We start from the raw sequence: 23,650 nt of genomic DNA, 5'->3' as shown, positions 1-23,650 counted from the left end.
GTCAGCTAAGGGTTTTCCAAGAGTATTCACCGTGGCTCTTTACAATCTTCCCTGGGATGCGCGTGTACACGGTTCTCCCCGCATAAAGCGTACGAGAAACATTTTTTAAGCGCCGGCGTCGTTCGCGAATGGAATTGAAAGGGATTAGAGGAGGGTACCAGGCGTCTTTTAACTTCGTTCTGGACGAATACGCTTGGAAATATGCTCCGTCGATTATTAACCCGTCACCTGATTCGCGTATTCCAAAAATCGTTGAACCATTCAATTTTCAGCGTATTTTGCGTGCGAGATATTCGCACCACGAGGACGTGCTTCTCGTTGTCTCGTGCGACGCGGATAGTTTAAGAAATCGGCGAACGAACAGCGTAGAACAGGAGGAGCTTGTTAAAAGAAAGTTGAAATCAATCCAGCTCGCGATCGATCCGACTGATCAGACCTGGCTGACTCGTTACTCCACACTCGAGTCTGCTTGTAACGTAACTTCGCAGCCGGATCTTGGCTGGATGAAACGAGATTCGAGAGGCGTGCGCGTCTTCCATCTGGGGGTCATTATATTATTCCTGAGAAACGAGCGAGCGGACGAGCGCGGACGTTTCGCGAAATTTCACCAGGTACGTTGGCCACGTCTGGCGAACGAAACTGCTGAACAATCTCCGAACGATCGATCGTAAAAATATAATGCAGCGAGAAACGCGAGGTGCTGCTGGTCAAGGTGCATCAGGTGCGAGTCACCCTCGCCAGCGTCCTCCGCTGCACCCCCACGGACGATCGCGCGATGGATTCGTTCCGCGTTTTCGAAGCCCATCTCGAAGCCGTCGAGAATCGAAACACTCGTAAAACTTCCTGTTGAAATCCTTGGTTTTCTCTCTCTCTCTCTCTCTCTCTCTCTCTCGTTTCTTTCAATATCCACCGTCTTTTCACGCTGGATTCGTTACATCGTGCTTCGATGCTTTTCGAATTGATCGACGAATGATACACGATCGATTCGGTTCTCGTTCGAGCGATACAGTAATACACGTCGACGATAATCGTTATTCAAAAAGAACGACGGTAACTAATGCTCGTGGCGTGCGTGGAACTGGCCAATCGCGTGTGTCCCGATGAATTCCGCCGAAAGTGACCGTATCGCGTGTTACCTTCCACTTCGTGCGCCAGCGAGAAGGCGTGGTTCGGGTGTATCTATTTTGCTAATAAAAAATTGTGTTCACCGCGGGGGGTGAAAGTAAATTCAACGCGTTCGAGCGGTTCGAGTTGCTCGCGCGGGCTCGCGCGCTGATCTGAACGAGAGAGCGTGTCGTGGAGCGGATTCGTCGGAATCAGATGGGAACGGAAAAAACGTGGGACACGCGTTACTGATCCGACTAGCCGCGAGGAGGTTTCCCGTTGAAACCTCGATCGTGAAATTCCAAGACAGCCGAGGGTTTCGCACTCGATTCCGTACCCCTGTTTTACCACCCGCGCAACTCTTGGCAAAGGGTATGGAAAACTATTCTGTATCAGGCTCGCGCGGAGCGGAACTTTCGACGGGACAATTGCAACGTTACGGGCGACAGCGAGCAGATACCGGAGACACCTCGACGCGGAACGAGAACGAGAGAAAGGAGGCGAAGGACGCGTCGAGACGAGGGTAGGAAGAGTAACGTGAAAAATTGAAAATACACAGAGAGCATGCAGCTGCGTGTCGCGGGGCTTCGGAAATCCATTGTCGACGTCTCTCGAATGGAAAAAAGCAGTCGACGACTGGGTCGGTAAGACGATCGAGGCTCTCGTTGTATATACACACCTTCGAAAGCTTGCGAGTCAGTCATTGGACGATTTCGAAGCCGTCTCGAGTGGCTCGTTACAAGATTGCGTGGACGCTTTCGCGATTCTCTTCTATCTCTCGCTTAAACAATGGAACCCTTCGTTTTTTCAACACGAATTTGGAAAAACGGACACGTTTAAGCGGACGCGTGGATCTTTGGGCAAAGCGTTGCGGGGCAACTGTTTTTGCCGCGGGAATTACCGCGATATTATTCGAGCCTGTAAGGAGGTACGGTTATTACGGCAGTTATTGCGAATTATGGGTGCTGCTATGTGGAACGGCGACACTCTCGCGCCGTCCATACAAATGCGGCCCGCCTGGCGCCGCCTTCCTCCATACTTCTCGAAGCCACCATTATAATAGTAATCGATAAGTAACCCGCCAGCGTAATCGTACGTGCGGCTAATGGACCGATTTAAAGCGTAGAAGCGATACGAGAGAGGGTGGGCGAACTCGGGGGTGGCTCGCTGCTAATGGGCGTCGCGCGAGAAGAGACCTCGCGATCGAACTCGAGGCGCGAGATTTTCGAGAAGAAATCGAACGTGGACGAGTGAAACGAGCGACTCGTTCAAACTGAAAAGCACTCGATGGAAGAGCAGATCCTTCGAGATTCTCGAAGGTTTCGCGCGAACGACAAACGCAACAGAATCTCTCCGAGTCTACGAACTTCGTCTCTTAAACAACCACAGTGGAAGACATATGGTATAAATGTTGTGAGTTTTGTTTAACGAAGAAAGCAATCCCGTTCCGGGGCTGCAAAACAGACTTGTTATTCAATTATTCGACCGGCATGTGCCACGCTGGCCAGGATAATCCGGCTCCCGTTGTATCGAGTTAACCCGCCCGCGACCTCAGCATCCTCTCGCTGCAAGAAGAAGCGCGTCGATATTAAGTCTCGAATCCTCGAGCAGCCGCATCGGGTTCGACGGTATCCGTCTGGATAAAAGTTGCAGGCTGTGTGTGGCGCCGGGAGGCAAACGGGGCCTGGAAACGACGGATTGATCGCGAGCACCCGCCGAAACTCGCATTCGGAAAAAGCAGCCCCGCGCAGCGACGAAACGTTAATCTTACTCGGGGACACAACGTTACCCCCAGCTTCTCTCTCTCTATTTTCCCAACTTCCTGTTCCCGGACGCGTCCCGCCCAGCCCTGGCAGGGGGCTCCTTCGTGAGAGAGAGAGAGAGACAGAGAGCGGCCAGGAAAACCGTCGGACCCTCGCGAGAGGCAGCGATCCATCATAAATTTAATATTCGAAATTTCAGGAATGCTCCGTGCACGCGCATCGGGCGGGCCATCCGTTTCGACGGCGGCGATATAAATCCGGCCGATAATATACTGGGCGGGCGCAGTTAGTCCGGCGATAGAAAGGACGAAGAGTCGCCGTTTTATCTTCGACGATGCGTGGAGAAACGGGGGCTTTACAACCCCGTGTAGCCTGAAACCATAGCAACGCGCCGGAATCCGACCGTATATTTAGCAACATCCGCAAAATTTCATTATTTTAGATAAATTTATTTTACCCGAGAATTATCCACGCCCGAAATATTCCCCGCGCAGGTTGCTCCGTTTCCCTTGACTATTATTATTATTTCACTTCTGTTTTTCTTTTCGGTCTTTTCCCTCTCCGTGTCTCTCTCTCTCTCCCTCTTTCTCTACTGCTCTGCTCTTTTTCTCTGTACTCGTTAAAAGAGCTTTCCCTCCCGGCAAGGAGGAGCGCTAAAATAATTCAAACGAGCCGGAAATAAAAAACGACCAATTACGCCGCGCGCGTTTTAATAAATCAAAATATCGTGGCCGCGGGAGTTTCTGCCCGCGGATTGATTGTAATACTCCGCGAGCGGGACGCTGCGCATTTCCCGCGCGGGTGGACCGCGTAAGTGGATTGCGAATTTTGTCCCGTCGATACTATTATTCTTTGATTAGCGCGCCTCTCTCGCGACACGTCGCGACGCTGTAACTTCGCGATTCAAAGAGAGAAAAGTAACGCGCAGCGGCTGTGTTCCCTCGAGACGGTAAAAGGATTACGTCCCTGACACCAGCGGCGCGTTCGCGTTCCCCGTTTCGACCGTTAACGCTCGATCGAGACTTCGCGCGCGCGTTGTCCACCTGTAAAAAACCAACGAGAGGATATACGAAAGCGAAGCGGTGCGAAACGAGTTTTCGCCACGACTTTTCAATGTCACACGATGAACGAAGAAAAGTGCGTTCGACGCCGTTCGAGAGTTTCGTGCTGGTGAAACGGAGGGGGGAAGGGATCATGCATATGCAATGAAATGCATTTACGCCTCTCATTTAATAGCCGCCACGCTGTAACGACCGCGCGATAACAACTCCTTTGTAAAGTGCCGCGGCTTCTCGCGGTTTTATACGACGCTCAGAGGATTTGGTGTACCGTTTGTGCCCCCATAGTTTCCAAAAAAAATAAAAAACATCGCATCGCCAGATCGAGAAAAACCGTGCGCCCTTTTTTTTCCACCCTCGGATATATACGTCAATTACAGAACAGATTTCGCATGTGCGAGCGGCGGCGTGTCTGATGACACCTCGAACCGGATGGGAACACCGAACTGCACTTCGACTCCCCATAAATTGCGCCTGGAGAGAGGAACGATGGATGGGAAAAAAAAAACAAGAAACAAAGCAGTGCGTGGAACAACGAAAACCGACGATGTCAACGTCTTGCCACGATAGAAAGTTTTACGCGGCATTTCTAGACTCATCTCCAGTCCCGCGGAATTTTCTCTTCCACTGAATGTCACTCGCAACCCCGTGCTTGCCGCGTTTTACGCGTTCGCCACGACAGAACCCTTTCCATGGCAGAGGGAATAATTACGAATCGATTCTCGAGACGCGCGACGAGCGAGCAAAGAAAGCATCTCGATGCTGCTGTTACAGATACATTCGAAACAGATATAGACATCGAGAAGCAGCGAAAATAAATCCCCCGGAAGTTGATTTCTATTATCAGACGCGAAGCAATCAGCGTACGCTGCACGGTCGAGTAGCTCTTCGAGCTTCATTTCCGGGCGAACAAACTTCATACTTTCCCGCGGAAGAGCCTTCTGTCCGGTTTTATCAGCCTGTCGCGAGGAATCCAGCGGCACGGGCCGACGGAAGCCAGAGAATCGACGGAAGTCACGCTTGCGGCCGCATGCACGCATTCCACGTTCGACGTTACGAGAAAATCAGTTTAACTCCCGAACGAACCTTTGCCGCCTACCACGGCTAATCCCGGATCCACGGGGAAGTTCACGACGGGGGTGTAAACCCGAGAATGTTGCGGCTAAGCCAAGCCTTCGCGCCCCCTCGACCCTCCCTCGCCGCCCATCTCTCTCCGGGTCTCACCCATCGGTTGGCAACGTTCGGCGCGATACCTGCTGTGCGAGTCTAGGCCAACCTCCGGCTTATCCCGACGACACTCGTTCGATACCGTAAAAGCCTGCGCGAGGGGGTGGACAGGAAGCAAGAACGAAACGGCGGAGGATGCGCTGGAAGACGGCGAGGGGTGGGTGGCGGCGGCGGCGGTGGTGTTGTCGGCGGTTGCGAGAGCTATTCTACACCGCCCTGGCAGCCGCCTGCCAGCCGTGGATCGCGAGAGACCCCCCGTCGAGGTATCCCATAAAATAGCTGGAGTAACTTTTTTACTTTATCACCCGTTCCAGCCCTCCCGCGTGCCCACCCCTAGCGTTACCTGCGCGCACACCGCCGCCACGTACCTTCTTTCCCTCTTGGACAGGGTGCCTGTAACAACCACCACCGCTCGCCACCGCACAGGTACGACCGCGTCGCGGCGCAACTTCTGCTCGGGTAGTCGGAATCGTTACTCGCGTGTTTGCCTTTTCTCGCGCCTCGATAATTTCACCCCCTGTACCATTAATATCGATCGCGTGCACCTTCGCGGGGATTAAAAAACCGGTGGGGGACGGGCAAGGGGTTGTAGGTGGTACGCGCGGCAGACTCGACGAAAGGAGGGCGGTCGGCGATGAGAAATGGTGGAATCGTTTAACTGAAAGTTGCTGGGGTAGGAAACTTCGGAGGCGCGGCGGTCCAAGGAATTTGTACGATTAACCCGTTTCATCGTTTCCCTTTTTTCGCTCGCTGATCCTTTCGCGAGACGATCGTTTCTGAAAAATCTCCAGCGAAATTGTGAAAATGTGCCACCACTCTTTCGCTTCGTTGGAACTTCGAGGGGGTGGGTCGGACGAATGGGTGACTGTTACTACTGCGCGAGGGAGGTACGTGGGAATTCTCGATATTTCTCGAATACAAATGAAACGAAACGGGAGATGAAATTATAGAACGGGGTGGAATCGCAACAGTTGGAGACTGTCCCGTACAGTATCGCTTTCAGCTTATCCGTGACGGTGTAACTGGCTGGCGATTCCCGCGCTGCGCTCTAAGCTTTTCAAACATTTCTCTCTCTTTCGAAGGCGTCCATCCGTTCCCTCGACGCGTCTAGTCTGTCAATTACCGATAAAAACAACGTCGGATCGGGCGAATGATGGCTCGCGGACGTAACGCAGCCGGACGGAATGTAAATTATCGCGTCTACTGCAACGATAAATAACGTGTGACCCCCCCATTGAACCCGAAAAACGAAAGGGCCGTTACCGCGCCGACTGTCACGTTGAAAAAAAAAACAGAAAAAAAGGAAAAAGGGTCAATGATTCTAGAACGGGTCGCGTCGACGGAACGCGCGAACGTTTGAAAGAATTTTCGGACGTGAACACATTCAAAGCATGCCCCGAACGAAGGGGTGAAAAGCTACCGGCGACCATGTTTTTTTTTTATAGATCCCCGCTAACGATGTCTTTCTGCGACTACCCGAGTGAGCCACCGAATATTTTGTTAATAAGCAAATTCGTTAGCAAAATTCGAAACTGCCAATTTATGTTTGCGAAACTGGTAGAAAAATAACTCGAAATGGTCCTCGATCCGACCAAACCAAATTGTAAATTACATCGTCGAGCGTGCATCGAACGTGTAATAACGCTGAGATAAGCGGGGACGGTAACGGAGTTCGAAATTCCCTTTTACGATTATATTAAAAGCCGACGCGAAATTTCGCGTTCCTTTCTTTTTTCAAGCCCCTCGACGGGGTAGCAGAGATTCGATTCTCATCGTTCCTCGTCTTCATCGATTCGATCATATCCAAGCCGCGCGGCGTATCGCCGTTTTACCTCTCCGTTCGGAGCCGGTTCTGCCAGCGAGAAAAATGCGTTGTACTTCTCCCTCGGTTCGAAAGGCGGGGCAAAGATTTTAGTCGTAACGAACCTCCGCGAGAGTAGAACGGCTGGTGGAAAATTCGCGTTTCTCCTAACTTGCTCGTATTTCTTGCGTAAAAGCTGGCTGGAAGGAAAAACCGTGTTGCTTGGTATAACGCGGAGAAGAAGGGGGAGAAAAAAGAAGAGAGAAAAGGGGAAGAAAAAGAAAAAAAATAGAAAAAGTGGGTAACGAACGTAGAGAGGCAACGTCGAAAGGGTGTGGTGCGTAACGAGAACGGAACGCGAGCAACCGAAACCGATGCTGGCCACGATTTTCATCCGCGTCGCGATACGAACGCGTTACCCTTCGAGTCTCGCGGTGACAGAGGCAACCGGGACCGACTCGAAAGCGAAACAGTCGGCGGACGAGTGAAACGGAAGGAAAGAAAGCGAAGCGTAACGGAGAAAGATAAATAGACGGATAGACAGGGAGTCGTATCCAGCGGCAGAGCTTTCGCTACCCTCGAGGATGATTTTTCGAGAACGCGCGACAGCCAGCGAACCTCCGAGGAAATCTTCCCGCTCGACCTCGGCTATTTCCCCTCCTACACAGTACACAGGACAGACAGGCCGGATCTGCATTAACCACGGATTCCGTTCATCCTCCGCTCATCCTTCTTTCGAGATTCCTCCTTTAGCGGCTTCCGTCTTTATTTCCTTGACCGCGAGACGCGTATCCGTCAAGAGTACAAATTAAAAAAAGAAAGGGATTCCCGTCGAGATCGCGTTAACGGAGCTATATATTGCAATCGAGACACCCGTTGGGAGGAACTGTCGGCTGGGAACCTCTCGTACAACGTACCCGCGCCTAAACTAGTTTCAACCCCCGTTGGGACGTCCTACTCGAACGATCTTCGATCGCAGCCACGATTTTCACGGGCATCTCGCGATTTCTGCGATCCGCGAGAAGGAACGTCTCTCGCGACGCACCCTCGATGACGGAGGGTGTCGAAGGGTGTCCAGGAGCGGTAGAGCGGTCGCGTGCGCGTTATCGACGATCCGACGTCTGGCGAAACGAAATTCACCGTTGAGCGTTCTGCGACCGCCGATCCGAGTCGAGATCAGAGATTACTGGGTAATTAATTGCCTGAAATACGAGGGGGGGTAGGGCGCGTGAGGGGCAGGGCGGGGATATGTCATCGTCATTCGGTAGTCAGCATAAAGCGCGGCTGAATTAGCGAGTATCGAGGCGACGGATTACCGTGTAATGACCGTGATTACCATGCGACCGAGAGGAGTCAATGGTCGCGCGCGATTCGTCATCGAATCGGATGTGGACAACGGCGATAACTCTCGCCGTTCGAAAGGAAACGATCGCAGTACTCAAGCGATGCGAGCGGATATGGGCCCGCGAGGCTTTCCCCTCGTCGAGTCCGTCTCGTCTTAAAGTCCATAGAACTGGTCTCCTCGGGACTCTTCTGGCTCGACGTCGCCAACGCGATCTCTCGATCGGTTGACACGACTCTGTATATTCGCGTATAGTCGAACGAAACGCGTCGAAATGCGTTCCGTCGAACGTCTCGTGGATCCTCTTGATGATTCGCGCGTTAATTTTGCAAATTCCCCGTCGAACGACGGACAAAAGAGCGCCGCGTTGGCGCTCACGATTTCACGTTTCTCGATGTCCTCTCTCGCTGCGGTACAGCGAGACATCGAGATCACTCTTTATCCACGTGGCACCGAGTACGCGTATCGTCGTCGCGATTTTCGAACGCGATCGAACACGAAAACGGAACGTCCGATCGAGGAGGATCGAATCTCGCCCCGATCGCACGTTCGCGTCGCGAGCAACGTCCGCGAGGCGTAATCGTTCAGAGTTCACAGAAACACTCAAGAGTTCGAACAGTCCGGCGAAATGTCCACCGACGAGTCTCTGAAAATAAGTAGATTTCTCTGGTCGACTACTCACCACCATTCTGCGCGATAATCAGGTCGATAGCCACCAACAGGACGAGGAAGATAGGAGTCATATTGACCACCCTCTTTCCCGTCTTCCCTCGATCACCCGTGATCACTGCACACTTATTACCACCGTTGCAGCGTTCCACCTACGGAAAAACAAATCACCCTCGTCATAACATACCACCCTTTCACTCCGCTCGCTGGGTACGGTGCTCCGTTACGAACGAAGACGTCGTTGGGGGGTGGCTCCTTCTGTGAGGCGCGACGGGACGTGGCAATTCGTGTGATCGAGCAGTACGATCGCAAAATGTCTCAGCTAACTCGCGCGAATCTCGTGAGAGAGAAAAGAATACTCTTTATCAGCGCCCGCTTGATGGGCGACGGGGACAAGCACGAGCACGGGAACGCTCGTGAATCGAACGTAACTATCGACACGCGCCATTTACCGCACGCTAGCGCACGGCCTATAACCGCGTGGATACGTTGACGTGTTCGCACCACGGCGAAGGAACGAGAGACGGTTAGGTCTCCGCGAGCATCGTCAACGGACCGCGCGCACTGTTTGTTCGCCGACGAGATCCGCGGTTGTTCACATCCTCGAGTCAGGCTCGACGCGCTCCTCCTCGTTCCCTCTCGCGATCGTTCGCAGGATCGATTCGAAGGGCGACGTCGAAAAAGGAACGGAAAAAAAAAAGAAAAGAAAAACGGAAAAGATGCTGGCCTCTCGACGTATTTCCCACGGGATTCGACGCGCTTCCTTTTCCACTTTCCAACGGATCCTATTCTTCTCGCGTTCTCTCCTCTTGCTCGCGTCGCTTTTACGGTGATTCCAACGGCGAACGCTTAATAAGATGTACCGCGACGGATGAAGTAAACGATCGAAGGGAACGCTGGTCCTCTTCCCTGTTTCCCCTTCTGCGAATCCACCAAGGCTTCCGGCATTCCGTTCCTCCGTGAACAATCGTCGAATCGCGACCTCCGAACGGTTTACCTGGACTCTTTCTTTCGATGATTCCACGACCATTCCATATTTTTTACGTCTACCGAGGACGAAACGGCACCCACGGGGTGTATCCGCGTCGAACTTCGCCGTGCGACGCGCTCGCTTTGGCTACCTGCGGACGCCTTCCTCGACTTCCGTTCGTCCCGGTTACATCCTCCGGCTGGACGATTTCAACGTCTGTCCCACCTTTGTGCTCGCTTTACGATTGATTACGATCCTCTTCATGGCACTCGTTCGAAGCTTGCCCGCTTCGATCTCGATTGCTCGTTACCTCTACTTCTTCCGCAACGAACCGTCAAGACCAACAGACGTCATTTCGTTGCGTTTTCAACGAAGCTACGCGCTCTCAACTCCCGCGAATACTTCGGCCAAACGATTCTCCCGTTCGTCCTCGACTGAGAATCTACGAACAAAGAATCGTCGCGTCCAGCAATGGCCGAGCAACGAACTCGCCAGGTTTCTGCACTGTTTGCAACAAAGCCAACAGGTTGCTTTTCTTCGCTCTTCCACCAGAGCCGATCTCCTCGACCACCCGGGTTTACCTCCGTTTCTCGTGCAAATCCAAAAAACGCTCGTCAGCCGGGAAGTCACGCATTCCGAGGATCGATCACCACTAGCCGCACGGGAGCACTCGAAACGGTTTCACTGGGACGCGAGGGAACAGAGTGCGGGGCGAGAAGGGGCGGTTAGAAACGGAGACAACACGTGCGAACGGCGCCGCAAAACTCAATGCGAGTAATCGCTAAATAGCTGCCGGTGTCGTGGGATCGGGTCGAGGGTAGTTTTCTGAACGCGCGCTGCGGCCTGACTGACTCATCCCCATACTCCCCGACGATACCCCCTCGCGACCTACCGCTCAAAGACGCGCAAGCGCGACATCCCCCTCTGAACTCGCCGATCCGAGTAACGAAACGCCTATGAATTCGGCGGCAGACGAAATTTTTCTGTCATCCCTCATCCGGCACTCGAACGAGTCGACTCGAGAGCTAAGAAAATACCATCCAACCCCCAACAACCGTCCCTCACCCCCTAAGGAAACTCTCCTCGCCGTCGATGAAACTACGAATTTATCCGCCATCGAAGGGGGTCAATTTCGAATTCGACGACGATACGGGACGGAGTTTCGCGATTTCGAAGGGCCAGGATGAAACGTACGCGACGGATAAGGAGCGTGGATCGTGAGAGAAGGAGACGGATAGGAAGCGGCGGCGGTGGTGGAGAGGGGTGGTTTCGGCGCTGGTTTAAACGCGACGCATGCGTTCGCCGCCGCGAGAGGATGTCCTCCGGGGTGAGCCGCCGCCGCCGCCGTACTCTGGCCGACGTATCGCAGTTTCTAGCTCGATGTTTGTCCGCGTGGTACTCCCAGGGATGGCGGTGCTCGTGGTGACCACGAGGCTGTCGGAGGATACGGGTAACGAGACGAGGGTTGGGCATACGCGGCCTGAATACCGCGGTTCAAGGACGCGCGGACGGAGGAACCTGTGAAGAAAGCCCGTGAAGAAAGCATGTATCGATGATACGCGTCGCGCGATCTTCGACGCTTGCGCTGCTACGCGACTCACGAGCTAAATTCGCCGGCGGGTTTTTTTCTTTCCGGACCCCTGGTCGTCCGACCACGGAACTCGGAGGGCCCCTGGGAGTACGGCGAGCTTCCTCACCTGCCGAAGAAACCCTCGCCCGTCACCGTGATACGCTTTTCGAGCGGGTAAGTGGCCAACCGTGTGTACTTTCCGACACTTTCTTCTTCTTCTTCTTCATCCTCCTCCTTCTCGCTTCTCTTCGTTCTCGCCGTTCATTATTTAACGCGTTTCCACGAGAACGTATCCGCGTGGCTCTCCTCCTCTTATCTTTCCACTTTCGTGCCTTTAATTTCGACCAGGAACGGTCGAGAGTCACGTTCGCTTACTCGTGACTTTTACTAACCCCCGTAGCCGTGCCGTGAAAACGAACCTTGAGAGGCAAATTGAGCAGTATCGGGGAGGGAGGGCAGAAACGATTCGAGATACAAACGCGGTCGATATTTGCATTATCAAGGCGAGAAAGGAAGGAAAGAAGAAAAAAAAAAAAAAAAAAAAGAACCGAGCGACCCATCGGTGATCGCATAGCCTCGTCCTCGTTCGGGCACCTCCACCACCAATTCACCCCTTTTAATACCGGGCTATCGTCGCTCTCGTCACGCCAGCCTCCTCCGTCCGACAAAGTACACCGATTCGCTCCCGGAATATTGGATGCGCACTTGCGAACGTGCTGAACGGACCGCATAACTCGTTTCCAAACAAAGACGGTTATAATACGATACGAAACGAAATTACTTTCGCCTCCAATTATCGGCCCGGCCAATTCCACTTTTTCCCGCCCCTCCCCTACCCAGCCCCGTTCTTCCTTTATTTTTAATAAGCACGAGCGCGATTCGACCGTTTCAACTATCGATTACGACCGTCCGCCGTCGAGGGGGGGTCTCTGCGAAGGGGGCGAAAGTAACGCGACGTCGGAGGCGGCGAGGCTAATTAAATTAGCGGCCGCGCGACGATAAGACCCCGCCGTCCACGGCAGGGCGATTAGACGTTACGGGTTAATAATAAGCTGTCCATTAGCGGGCATGTCATTAGAAGCTAGAGAACGCGAAACAATGACGCGTTGTTCCGATAATTTGAGTTTCTCGCTCCGACTGGATCCGTTCGACGGGGAGATCTCCGTGCGTCGAGACAATGGCGGCACCGGCGAGAGCCAACGCGCATACTTCGACTCGGAAATGTATAAACGGGTCAACGTAACTTGATAACGGAACGGTCGAGAGTAACGGGGGGAATGGCGGGCGGAAAAGACGAGGAAGGAAAGGGAAGGAGAAAAAAAAAAAAAAAATGGAAACGAAGAGAAAGAAGAGGCGAGGAACACCGTGGCGTATCTCCGGAGGGAGGAGCGTGTTCCTTTGCTCCCGCGGTAATAATAAAAAATGCCAAGGTACGCGTAACTTAATTTAATATCCAGCCCCCGATAAATCCCGCGGAATCTCCGACCGTGCCGTTTCCATTCTTCAATCCGAAAATCTGCCTGCTCTTTCTTGCCCGCGAACAAAAGGCGACGGCCGCAAGAATAACCAGGAAGAAGCGCGGCGGGCGCAGTTCGCCGCCGACTCGATTCTAAAGCGTGGCGGGGGCGCAAGGCCGTGGGAAATTATTAGGTCCACCCAGGAAAGTTCCGGCCGTTTCCACGACGCGGGTAATTTCCGAACGCGACGCTATCGAAGAGGGCCGAACAACAGCGAGCAAAAAAGTCCCGTCGCGTCCCGATGGCAGCCGTCCAAAAATTTCGCGGCGAGGAAAATAAAGAAACACGGCTGAGAGGCTCTTAATCATCCACCGGCGATATTGCCGGTTTCTAGTCCGCTGGGAACTTTTCGAACCGGTCGGACGTTCGAGAGTAACGAAAAGAGTACAGCCCCCTCCTCTCCCTCTCTCTCTCTCTCTCTCTCTCTCTCTCTCTCTCTGATAGCGAATGAATTTATCACGAGATCCAGGGGGGAGCACGGGAGAGGCAGAGGCTATCGGGAAATGGTGGGAACCGCGACGAGAGCAAAGTGTTCCATTAGAACGGGAACTTTCCCCGTTTTTTCGATTTAATAAGTCACGAGTGGCAGAGGATCAGGGGCGAGATTCCCTGTTTACACGGCGCCGTGTAACTAAACTCGTTGGCTATGCTGTTTTACGGCCGTCATAGAAATACCCGAGCGAGAGGCGAGGCTTTGTTCGTCCCGGTGGAGGACGCTTTTCGCCCCGTGAAAAGCGCCGCCGAAAGGCATCCGCTGATGTTTACGCGTGTCACTCGATACCGTTAGCGATTGATTTTTTCCGTGCACGCTATTTTCCCGAAACGAAGCGCGACCCTTCGACTCGTTTATCCTCCATTACGAGCAGCATAATCGGGATCAACGCGGTTCTTCGACTCTCAAAGGGGTGGCGGTCACGGCATTTATTCGTTGGCTCGTGTACCCTCTAATTTTCGTCGCGGTTACGCTTTCTCAGCTTCGACGCTGCGTGATTATCGGAATTTTTCAAACCTATCGCGAGAGAATGTGGAGAGAAAGGGAGAAAGAGAGAGAGAGGAAAAAGGTGAAAGAGATAAAAGGGTGGGAGTCGGTGGTGCCAGCAGCAACGGCCATGCGAAACGTCGCGGGACAATCGTACATCGCGCGCATTCTAGTAACTTATGAATAAACATTTCTTGGCGCCACCCAGTGGAAAATTACTCTCGGAAATGTCCCCATCCTTCTGTCCCCTTCCCTTTATTTTTCACCTTCCTTTCTTCCATTCATTGCCTCCTCCCTTTTTCCCGTCCGGTTGTGCTCCGAAATCACACCGTCACCGAAACGCAGGCGAGAGGGAGAGAAAGACGCGAGGGGGATGGTCCCCGCGCGAATGGAACCAGCGAGAATGGAACGCGATCGGCGATAAAACGATTTGGCTAATTCAACGGTGTTACGTCGGTGTTTATAAATTGCGAATCAGGCTCGTTTTATGTAGATTGTTAGTTCGGCATCGCGGAACCGTACGCCGCGATTAATGTTGACACGATTTGGGTCGCGTTTGATAATTAGTTGATCGTCACGCGTTTATATATAATAGGCACCGCGTCCCTCCGGCTGGCCGATGGTAAAAGTGAATTTGTCCCGCGCGCAACTCGTCGACGCTGCAACCCTCTCCTCCCCAACCCTGGCTGGTGTTGATTCGCTAAACATACTTGGCTAGTTATTTCGAACCGGATCCGATACAATAATAACGGGATGGAAATTTTCTGTTCAACGCCGGATGTCTGCCCCGATCGAATCGAAATACGATTCGAGGGTACCGATAAACCGTTCCTGGCCGAGCGAAAATTAAAAAACTTGCCCGCCATCGAATCGATACGCGTCACTCTTTCCCCGAGTAAATTAAGCGGGTTTCAATTAGCTATTTCTCCGCGGGGTTAAATATCATTTACCTTCCAACAATTCGCCCGACTACCACCCGCCCGGTTTAGCATGCCAATAATTTATTTCCTCTACGTGGCTCATTTCGCCCGTGTAACAGGACCAGCCTCGTTAAACTGCTTTTCCATACAACGATATCGCGTACGATACCCAGCCATAGTGTCGGGTGGCTCGCCTCGTATTTAAAAGGGGATGAAGGGAGCCCATCTTTTCTAATTTCGTTTCGCTCACGATTTCAACCCTTCGTCGTCGTTACGGTTAACGCGAGGATCGATCGTTTATATCTGAAATCGATCGTCAAAAAGCTCTCGAAGTTGCGTTCTGAGACACGACGAAGAAGTTCGTTTGATCGAGGGGGGAAGAAGGGGATCAATAAATCGGGTATTGGGGGCTGCGAATGTTTCGCGACGAACGGGCAGCGTCTAAAAATTCATTTCGACGTAACGGGTATCCAGAATTGCCGGTGCCCACCTTATTTCCCGCCACTATAAAACGAGTAACACAGCTGGGCTTAAAGCTTTCCCGCGTAGCTATACCACCCGTGAGTTATGTACACGTAGACGACTTTGCGCTTTCAGTAGGTGGGGCGGTAAAAAAATTTTTAATCTCTCTCATCTACCGACCCACTGGCACTCATCGAGCCGCGGATCGAGCGAATGCCATTGTGCGAGGAAATCGCTAATTGACAACGATTAAACGGAATTTATATTCCATCGCCGGCTGCGGAACGCTCTCGATAACGCTCTCGAGCGTTCGACTTTTATTGCGCGGTAAATTAACACTAATCAAACGCGCGGAGGAACGCGAGAGGGGGGGTTAAACATAAAAAAAAACGGAGAAAAATTCGACCTCTCTCCACTGCCTCTCCACCACGCAGTTAATCGCCTCGATCACGGAACTTAGCGCGGGAAGAAAGCTCGCGACAGGCTGGTACGAAAGATCCTTTTAAAAGTCACCACCGTCCGTCACGGAGTCCCGTACGACGCGGCCGATTTAATTGGCGAAATGCCCTCTAATTGAATCCGTAACCGAAGATCCGCGTCGTATTTCCACAGGCGAGCCAGCCAATTACGCTTGAAATCTTAATTGCGGCTGCGGCGGGCGAACGGTTATCGGGCCACGTACTGCCGCCTGCAAATAAGACGAACGATCGTCGCGGCGAGGCGTATAGCGTCCAGAAACCGATTCTAATGGCGCGACACGATCGAGAGACCCGGTCGTGTCGCTGCCTGCGTCGAGTCTCTCGCGTTCGACGGTGATTCAAAGAAAAGCTGATTTCGCCGAGTGCTCGAGCGGGTAAGGGGGGCTATGACCGGTAACGAACCTTCCTCCCACGAGTCGGTACTTAGAAACGCTGCACCTCGGGACTCCGGAGGGCGAGAAAACGAACCGAGGAAAGCAAAGACAGAGAAGGGCGGCGGCGACGGGCGGGGAGAATATCCCCTGTCAAAGGCGACTGTAAGGAAATTTTCGCGGAAAGGAAAAATCTGTAACTCGACGAGAGTAGTGCGGAGAATCCAATTGTCAGTGGCAAAGGGACCACCGCCGCGGTGTCTTCGTAGGATCGTTGGGCGCGGACCAACCGAGGATCCGGGGGAGGGCGAGTCGAAGTTTTTCACGGTTTCAAACGAACGAACGAGAGGGTGGACGCTGGTTGGACGAGCGAAGCCAGGGGTGAATCGAGTGCTCGTTCGAGCGGCTCGGATGCTCGCCGCGATTTCGACGCGATTATCAAACCGGATCGAGTTTAATCTGACTGTGTCGGATGGAAGAATTGTACTTGTCACTCGGTAGAAAAATAAACGTAACGTATCTAGCCGGCTCGTGTGTGTGTGTAGGTACAGATAACAGAAATGGATATTTTACGAGGCTACGACAAAACGAGCAAGCATGAAACCCGCCTCTGGCTTCGAATCTTCCCCCAGCGCGTGTATGGAGGACGTGGACCTATCCGAGCACTGTTACATCTCCTCTTGTATTCCTTATTCCTGCGGAAAGCGCCGCGAGGCGCGGCAACGGACGCTTTTTAATTCATTTCGACGGTGGTATCGACGAGGTGCTCCCGACATCGGTGTGGATGTCGTCCGCGAACAAACGAACACGAATCCCACGGCTCTGCCGCCCCCTTTCGTCGTTTCCTCGTTCATTTGGCTTTCCGTTTATCGCGAGACACGTAGATCGATACGCGGATGGGGGCCAAAGCGTTCGTACGATGCAACATTAATCAGATCGCCGCTGAACCTGTGCAACCTGTGCCGTCGTTCCTTGCTCGCGAGGGGGCGAGTAACCCCGTTTTAAAAATAGTCGCAGGACGATACTCCTGAACGCGACGCCCCCCTCTCTGTACACCGCGCCTACGCTACGTGGACGACGATAGTCGCCGTTTTATTGGACTTGTATCCCCGCGCAATTAAATATAATTACGCCGGTCGTTAAAGTTTCGAGAAACGGATAAGTTCGTTGCGCGACGACGCTCGCGCAACCCTCTACCCCGAAGGTCGCTCGTGACCGCGGGACAGGAGTAATTAAAATCCGCCGGGCGGTCCCCAAGATCGACCGTTTTAAAAGTTCACTGTTTTGGCAACGGTTCGTATCGTTTGAATGGAACGTTCCGCATTAAAATTTCGTTCGAACCCTGGGGGGGTGGAAAAAGAAACCGGCGGAGTTAAATGGCCACCGTGGTTTCCGGTGTATATTACCTTTCCATAGCCGCTAATGGATTTAATGCTTCCCCGTCTCTGGTAACGCTCCGCGTACAGGCGGAACGATGTATTCGAAAGTTTTCAGCGGAGGGAAATGTTTCGACGGTAATTCCGAGTTGGAGCGTGTTTAACTCGCGCGTTTTCGTAACGCCCGACGGCCGGACCGCAATTACTCAATTGGCCGCGATAAAAACCACCGTGTACGCGATATTTTTCCGTTTGCCTTCGTCGATCCGCGTTCGATTAACGTCGACGACGATCCTCCAGGCGAAACTCCGTTTAAACGCCGTGAAACGGGCGGCGTATGAAAGGCGAGCGTGAAACGGCAAGCGCGCGTAGAAGATTTCTCTTGTTTACGCGTTTCCTTCCGGTCGACGTCGCGGGAGGACGGGGGACTCTACAGAAAGCGGAGGAAGTAAAGGGAAGTGGATGATACTGAAATGGAAGCTCTTTCCACGTTTTTTACGCGTTACTCTTCGTTTCCTTTCTACTCGCGCTCTTTTTTATCTTCGCCCGGCTTTCTCGCGCGCGCCCCCCAACCCCTGGCGCCGCTCGACGCCCGCCGTCGACTATCTCGTCTCCATCTCGTTTTCTCTCGTCTCGACGTGTCACTCGTAACAAGACCCGACAACAATACTCCTCCCTTCCCTTTGTTCCGAAATTCTTTGCTCGGTCGAGGCTTTGTGTACTCGTCATCCGTATTAATTAAAAGTTTTTGAAGGCCCCTCGTATCCACCCGTCGGTGCCTCGAAAATGCAGACAACGACGACTGGAACGACGAGCCGCGGCGGAACTCGCCCGTTTTCTACCCGCTGCACACAACGCGCGGAGTAGTTGCTCGCAGACTTCCTCCTTCGTTCCTGCGCTTCTACTGTTTTAACCCCGATATCTGACTTCGCGTCACCTCGAGATGCTCGACGAGTGCCCGTCTGAATCGGTCTCGCACGAAATCGCGAACCCCCGCGCGTTTCGCGAGAGCCCAGTCGAAGCGTCGAGCGGAAAATCCGCGTCGTCTCGCGAACGATCAACGACGCGCGTCGTTCCTGTATCAGAGGGGTAACGAGGAAAAAGTAGGAAACGATTGAAACAATTTTAATGCTACGCATTATTGCCCGTTCCCGTGTTTTTTGCCGATGGAAACGAGCTGCAGGGAATACTGGCGCAGCTTTGTAACGTAAACATGAAAATGTTTGCGCGCGTCCCGGATATCCTATTATATCTCTCTGTATTACATTTTTTATTATTTCACTGCAAATATAAAAGTACGCGCGCGAACAATCCCTGCGCTCCCGCATCTCTGGCCTGAGATTACGCTTTTATCCAGTTTCGCAATTATTCGTGCCCTCGAAACCGATCGATTAATCGCGAACTAACTTTGCGCTCAATATTCGAAAATAAATCCAGAAATATTTGCGCGCGCCGTCCGTGTGCGTGTCAAATTGAAAAGTAATGCGATAAATAATTATCGTCCGCGACAATGTTGCACTTTTAATGCCATTGTTATCCGAGCGTCGCGCACAGAGAGCGGGCCAATATTTCTCGTTACGACGACTAAATCGATTAAAAATTGCCAACCGACGGTTCATAAAAAAACCGTCACGCGTTTAGTTGACGCGTTGCACGGAACGTTTTACTCTCCTCAGAGAATTTTTGAGAAACAATTTTTTCCCCATGTTTCCATTACTTGGTTGCTAGCAAAAACAAAAAAAAAAAAAAAAGAAAAAACCAAAAAAAAAATATCCCCGCCAACGCTTCGTGCTTTCAGGTCGCTTTATTTATGCATTTTGCTACAGTGCACTTTTCGCGCAGCTCCCCCCGCAAGATCGATGCGAGTCACTTTTACAAAACTGCGATCGTCCGTCGCGTGTTTTATTTCGCGAAAATCGAACCGCTTTGCCCGCCTCCGCGGCGGTTCTGTTTTCGTTCATTCGCGACGCGCCAGTCCAATTATTTCTTTTCCTTGCGCGCTTACGAGATCGCGCCCGATGGAAAGCTTTTCAAACACTGCGCCACTGTCGAAAGATAAACGGGTGAACAGCGAACAAACTATTCACAGCGTAAACAATAAACGCGAGCGTGTGCACGCACCGAGCGATCATTAACCCATTATCCGCGTTGCCGTGTCTAACGAGCGACGTTTCACTGGGACGTTGCGACTTAAAAATTACCACGCGCCGTGTAACAACGATCGTATGTCACGAAACGATCCTCTAAAGTTTCTTCTGTGCTAACGGAAGAAATTTCATTTAAACTGGAGTCGTGTCAGTGGTCTGGTATTTTCGTACAGCTTTATAGGACCAGAAGAGAGAAAGTCGAGCGCGAATAACGGGGTTGGTCCCTCCGCGCTTGTACGAAACGTCATTGTACACAATTTAACCGGCCACCGGGGTTTTTCGAGCACTTTTCGAAAACCGTCCGTGTCCTTTTCCACGCGCGCGGTCAAATTTCCACCTCCCTCCGCCCTTTACATCTTCATCCCTGTTTCGTGTCTCTCGAGCTCGCTCGAGCCCAGCCCGCGCCCTGTGTCACTCGGTTCCCAAACGGGGGTGGACTCTCTAATGGAATTGCTCCATCGTACGGTATCCCCGCGCCGATTCTACATTTCTCATCGAACCGACAGACCGTTCGGATTACCGTGGAACGCTCTCTTGGCCGTGGTTCGATCGTCCCGCTCGTATAATTGAATCGCAACGTTTAGAGGGACGCGGTTCCCGCCCGCGAAATCACCGCCTCTTTGTATTAAAAGGAGTATGAAAAAGGAAGAGGAAGACAAGAAAGAAGAAAAAAGAAAGGAAGTGACAGGATAATGCCGAGCGTAGAGCACGGTAGCTTTGCTTCCGCATGAAAGAATAACGGAGGATCCCATTATGCGGCATCTGCGTGGTCGTTAAACAGGAATAACAACGAAGAAAAGCCCTCGCAATTAAATTCTTGCACAGCCGTCGGGACACGCTCGACCGTACCTATTGTTATCGGTAGAGAGCGAATCGCGACCGTAAGATTTACTACCCCTTTCTCGTCAAAGCCTGTTGCCTCTGCTAAATAATTATGTCCCGTCTCATTTTTAATCTCGCGGATCTCTAACTCGTTTCCCATCGTCGGATCGACTTTTGTATCGACAATAACGACCACGACCACGAGGAGCAATTAACGAAAGAGTGAGAGAGAGAGAGAGAGAGAGAGATAGAAAGATAAAGAGGGGCGGTCGAACGATCAACGTAGACGATATTTCGCGTATCTTTTCTACGTATGCGAGTCGAAGGCTCTTTTGTCGAGTTTTTCAACCCCCCACGCCCCCGTTGCCGTTTCATCATCGGAGCGTGCGGCCCCTGTGCGGGTTCACTTAACCCACATGCCCGTTGATCCGAGATTTAAGTGCCGTTTCGTGTACATCAGAGAGACATCGCGCTAGGTGTCACGGGCTCTTCCATCGTCTCCTATACCCTCTGCTTATCCCATCCCCTGTTGTTTTATTTTCACGACTCTTGCCCGTGAAAAAGGGGGAGCGGGGGCGGAAAAAAAGAAGAGGAAAAGAGGAAATAAGCGAAGGAGGAGGGGATTTAAAATTGAATGGGAGAATTTTCCGCGAATACGGAACGGAATAAAGAGCAGCGCGCTCGTATTCCGGGTGATTTCAATCGACACAACAGATATTAACCGTTCGTTCGACGGAGATACGGCGCTTTCGTTGCCTTTCATCCCGTCCGTGCCCATTCGAGGCTCGTTTATACTCCCGCGTTGCAACGATAAACGCGTTCGCCCATTTAGGCCACGGTGAATGGCTGTTTTTTCGACTACTAGGCTTCCTTTCTTCGCGGATCAGCCGTGGTTGCGTGAACCGGAATGGCTGATTACTTCGACCGTTGACTCCGTTCTAATGAATTAAACGGATCCGGTAAAATATGGGCACGAGGAGAAAAAGAAGAGCGAGCACGGAAACGAGGTTTCGTTTATCGAATTCTGCGCGGAATAGGCAACCACCCTCCCCGTACCCCCCTTTCCCGTGGCACGATTGAAAACGAGAGAACTACGGTGCACCGAGCGATGGAAGGCGATCCAAATAATCGCGCGCTCTCGAGGCTGAGCTCACAAAAGACGCGAGGCGACTTTTGTGATCCCCGCGATGATACTTGCCACGGCGAAACACGGACGAGCAGAGCAACCAATCGGGAAAACCGTCGCTCGGATTTGTATTCGACGAGAAAAGGGTGATACGCCCGGAGGAACGCCTCGAGCATCGATCAGACCCACTGCTAAGACCTCGTTCGCGAAATGAATCACGAGAAATGATCGCCACGTAATTGAAAAGCTTTATTAATTCCTCGACGAAAACGCAACCCTCGCCACGAGGCGGGGGTGGAAACGATCGCGCGAATTTAAGAGGCCGCGTAAGCCTCCTCTGGAGGCGATGATAAAGCTGGAGAAAAAGAGACGAGTAGCTGGCGCGGAGAGGTGGGAAAGTGTCCGGGATACAAGTGACTCCAAAGTTGGGGGCGGACTTTCTTCGTCGCCCCGGTAGCGTTAAAGAATTCATGAAAGCTAAATCATTCCCTCCGGCCGCGGTGGAGGCGTCGAGGTTTTCTTAATGTCGCGATATTTCACCAGGGAACTCTTTAAATCTAATATATTACCGACAGTAATTAAATATAAGTTACATCGAGAGACAGAGGCGGCCAGCCAAGTATAGTCCATCGAGAGGTAAGGGAAACGCCGCGAGAGCGGAGGCGGGATCGTGTCAGAACTTTCTCAGGCAACGGGAACGAAAAGTTTCGACAACACCGCGAACAGAACGCGACCGTCGTCGTTGGTCAATACTTTCGAAGCACCGAAGGAGTATCTACAAAAATGTTCTCTGCCCTCCAACTTCGCGTCTTCCCTTCGCCACCTGATTGCCCTGGCGCAACTTCGCGCGACGAGGAACCAGCGTTCCTCGAGCTGATCGTTGTCAACGATATCTGATTGATCAGACGAACGTCTGGAGATAGACAAAAAAAAACAGAGGGGGAATTGTTTCGCGTTAAGGCGCGCCGTATATCTCCCGGAGAAACCGACACGTCCGGACGGAAGTCAGGTGTGCCACTCGCCGTCTAGTTGGGATTTATGTGTGTCACGACTGCCTGTTGCGCGGCAGCTAACTTATACCTATTAGGCTCGGTCCGACGACAGGTAATCGCAAACATTGATTTCCAACCGACCCCGAGACATTTTAATGTCTCCTCGTTCCGTCTACCTTCGTTGCTGCGTGCCACACAGTGACGTTTTCAGAGCGTCGAGCTACCAGTCTCTCGTTCTCACAGTGGCTTTCATTTTTGCAGACTCTGAGATAAATCTGAACCATCGATTACATCAAGGGTGGAGAAACTTGGAACGAGTAAACGAATAATGTAATCATAAAATTTAGGAAAATATTTTTCGACAGTCTATTCGAAGAACCTGTTGCGTTCAAACGGAGGGGAAGGAGAGGAAACAAATGCGATTAACAAACGAAATTTCGAAAGTAGACGGCAGCTACGGTTCTGGAATTGGCGTATAAAATAATTACTTGGCGAGTTTCTTACTCCCTCTCGTTCTCTTCGAGTCCAGACTTTTTCGCAGCGCACCCCCGTGTCTGACTAACAGCACCCAATTCTACTGATGGCTGTAACTTGAACGCGACTATTCTCGAGTCGACGTAACGACAGCTATTCCTCCGGCTAACCAGTCCGTTCCACTGGAACCGGCGAATCGGCTGGAAAGAACGAGGAAAATTGCTCGAACCGTCCGACGTTAGGGGCCTCTAAGCCGTCCGATATATCCGTACGTGATTTAAGATCCGCGGTTAATTAAACGCCGCCAAAGTGTCCGCATAAAGAGGCGAAGTCGTTCACGGTGCAATAACTTAAATTTTATAACTTTCTTAACGAAACGTTCGTTTTTAGTGCCGTTTCGAGGCTCGCCGCCCTTCGTTCCCTCGCTGCTGGGTTTTCACGCTCGAAACCGGATTTTTGAGCCGATCCTCGCAATAGAAAA

At 52.1% G+C, this 23,650-nt stretch overlaps 2 protein-coding genes across 6 annotated transcripts in view; both read right to left on the bottom strand.

Moving 5' to 3' along the window:
• The window catches only part of Rh5 (Rhodopsin 5), a 216,355-nt gene that overhangs the window by 84,037 nt on the left and 108,668 nt on the right, over positions 1-23,650 (bottom strand). The window lies entirely within an intron of this gene.
• Positions 1-23,650, bottom strand: part of Lar (tyrosine-protein phosphatase Lar) — a 212,662-nt gene that overhangs the window by 168,818 nt on the left and 20,194 nt on the right. For 4 of the 5 annotated variants that reach the window (XM_076901469.1, XM_076901472.1, XM_076901470.1 and 1 more), the window contains exon 3: positions 8,978-9,116. In XM_076901469.1, the coding sequence (XP_076757584.1) occupies positions 8,978-9,038 (61 nt within the window). In that variant the 5' untranslated portion in view covers positions 9,039-9,116. Of the gene's footprint in view, positions 1-8,977; positions 9,117-15,384; positions 15,391-23,650 lie in introns of those variants that run through there. The other variant, XM_076901474.1, reaches the window with a different exon arrangement.

This window comes from Xylocopa sonorina, chromosome 9, assembly GCF_050948175.1.
Source record: "Xylocopa sonorina isolate GNS202 chromosome 9, iyXylSono1_principal, whole genome shotgun sequence".
In the NCBI taxonomy this organism is placed as follows: domain Eukaryota; kingdom Metazoa; phylum Arthropoda; class Insecta; order Hymenoptera; family Apidae; genus Xylocopa; species Xylocopa sonorina.
Note: the sequence above shows the minus strand (reverse complement) of the source record. Positions and strands in the feature narration are given on the sequence as shown.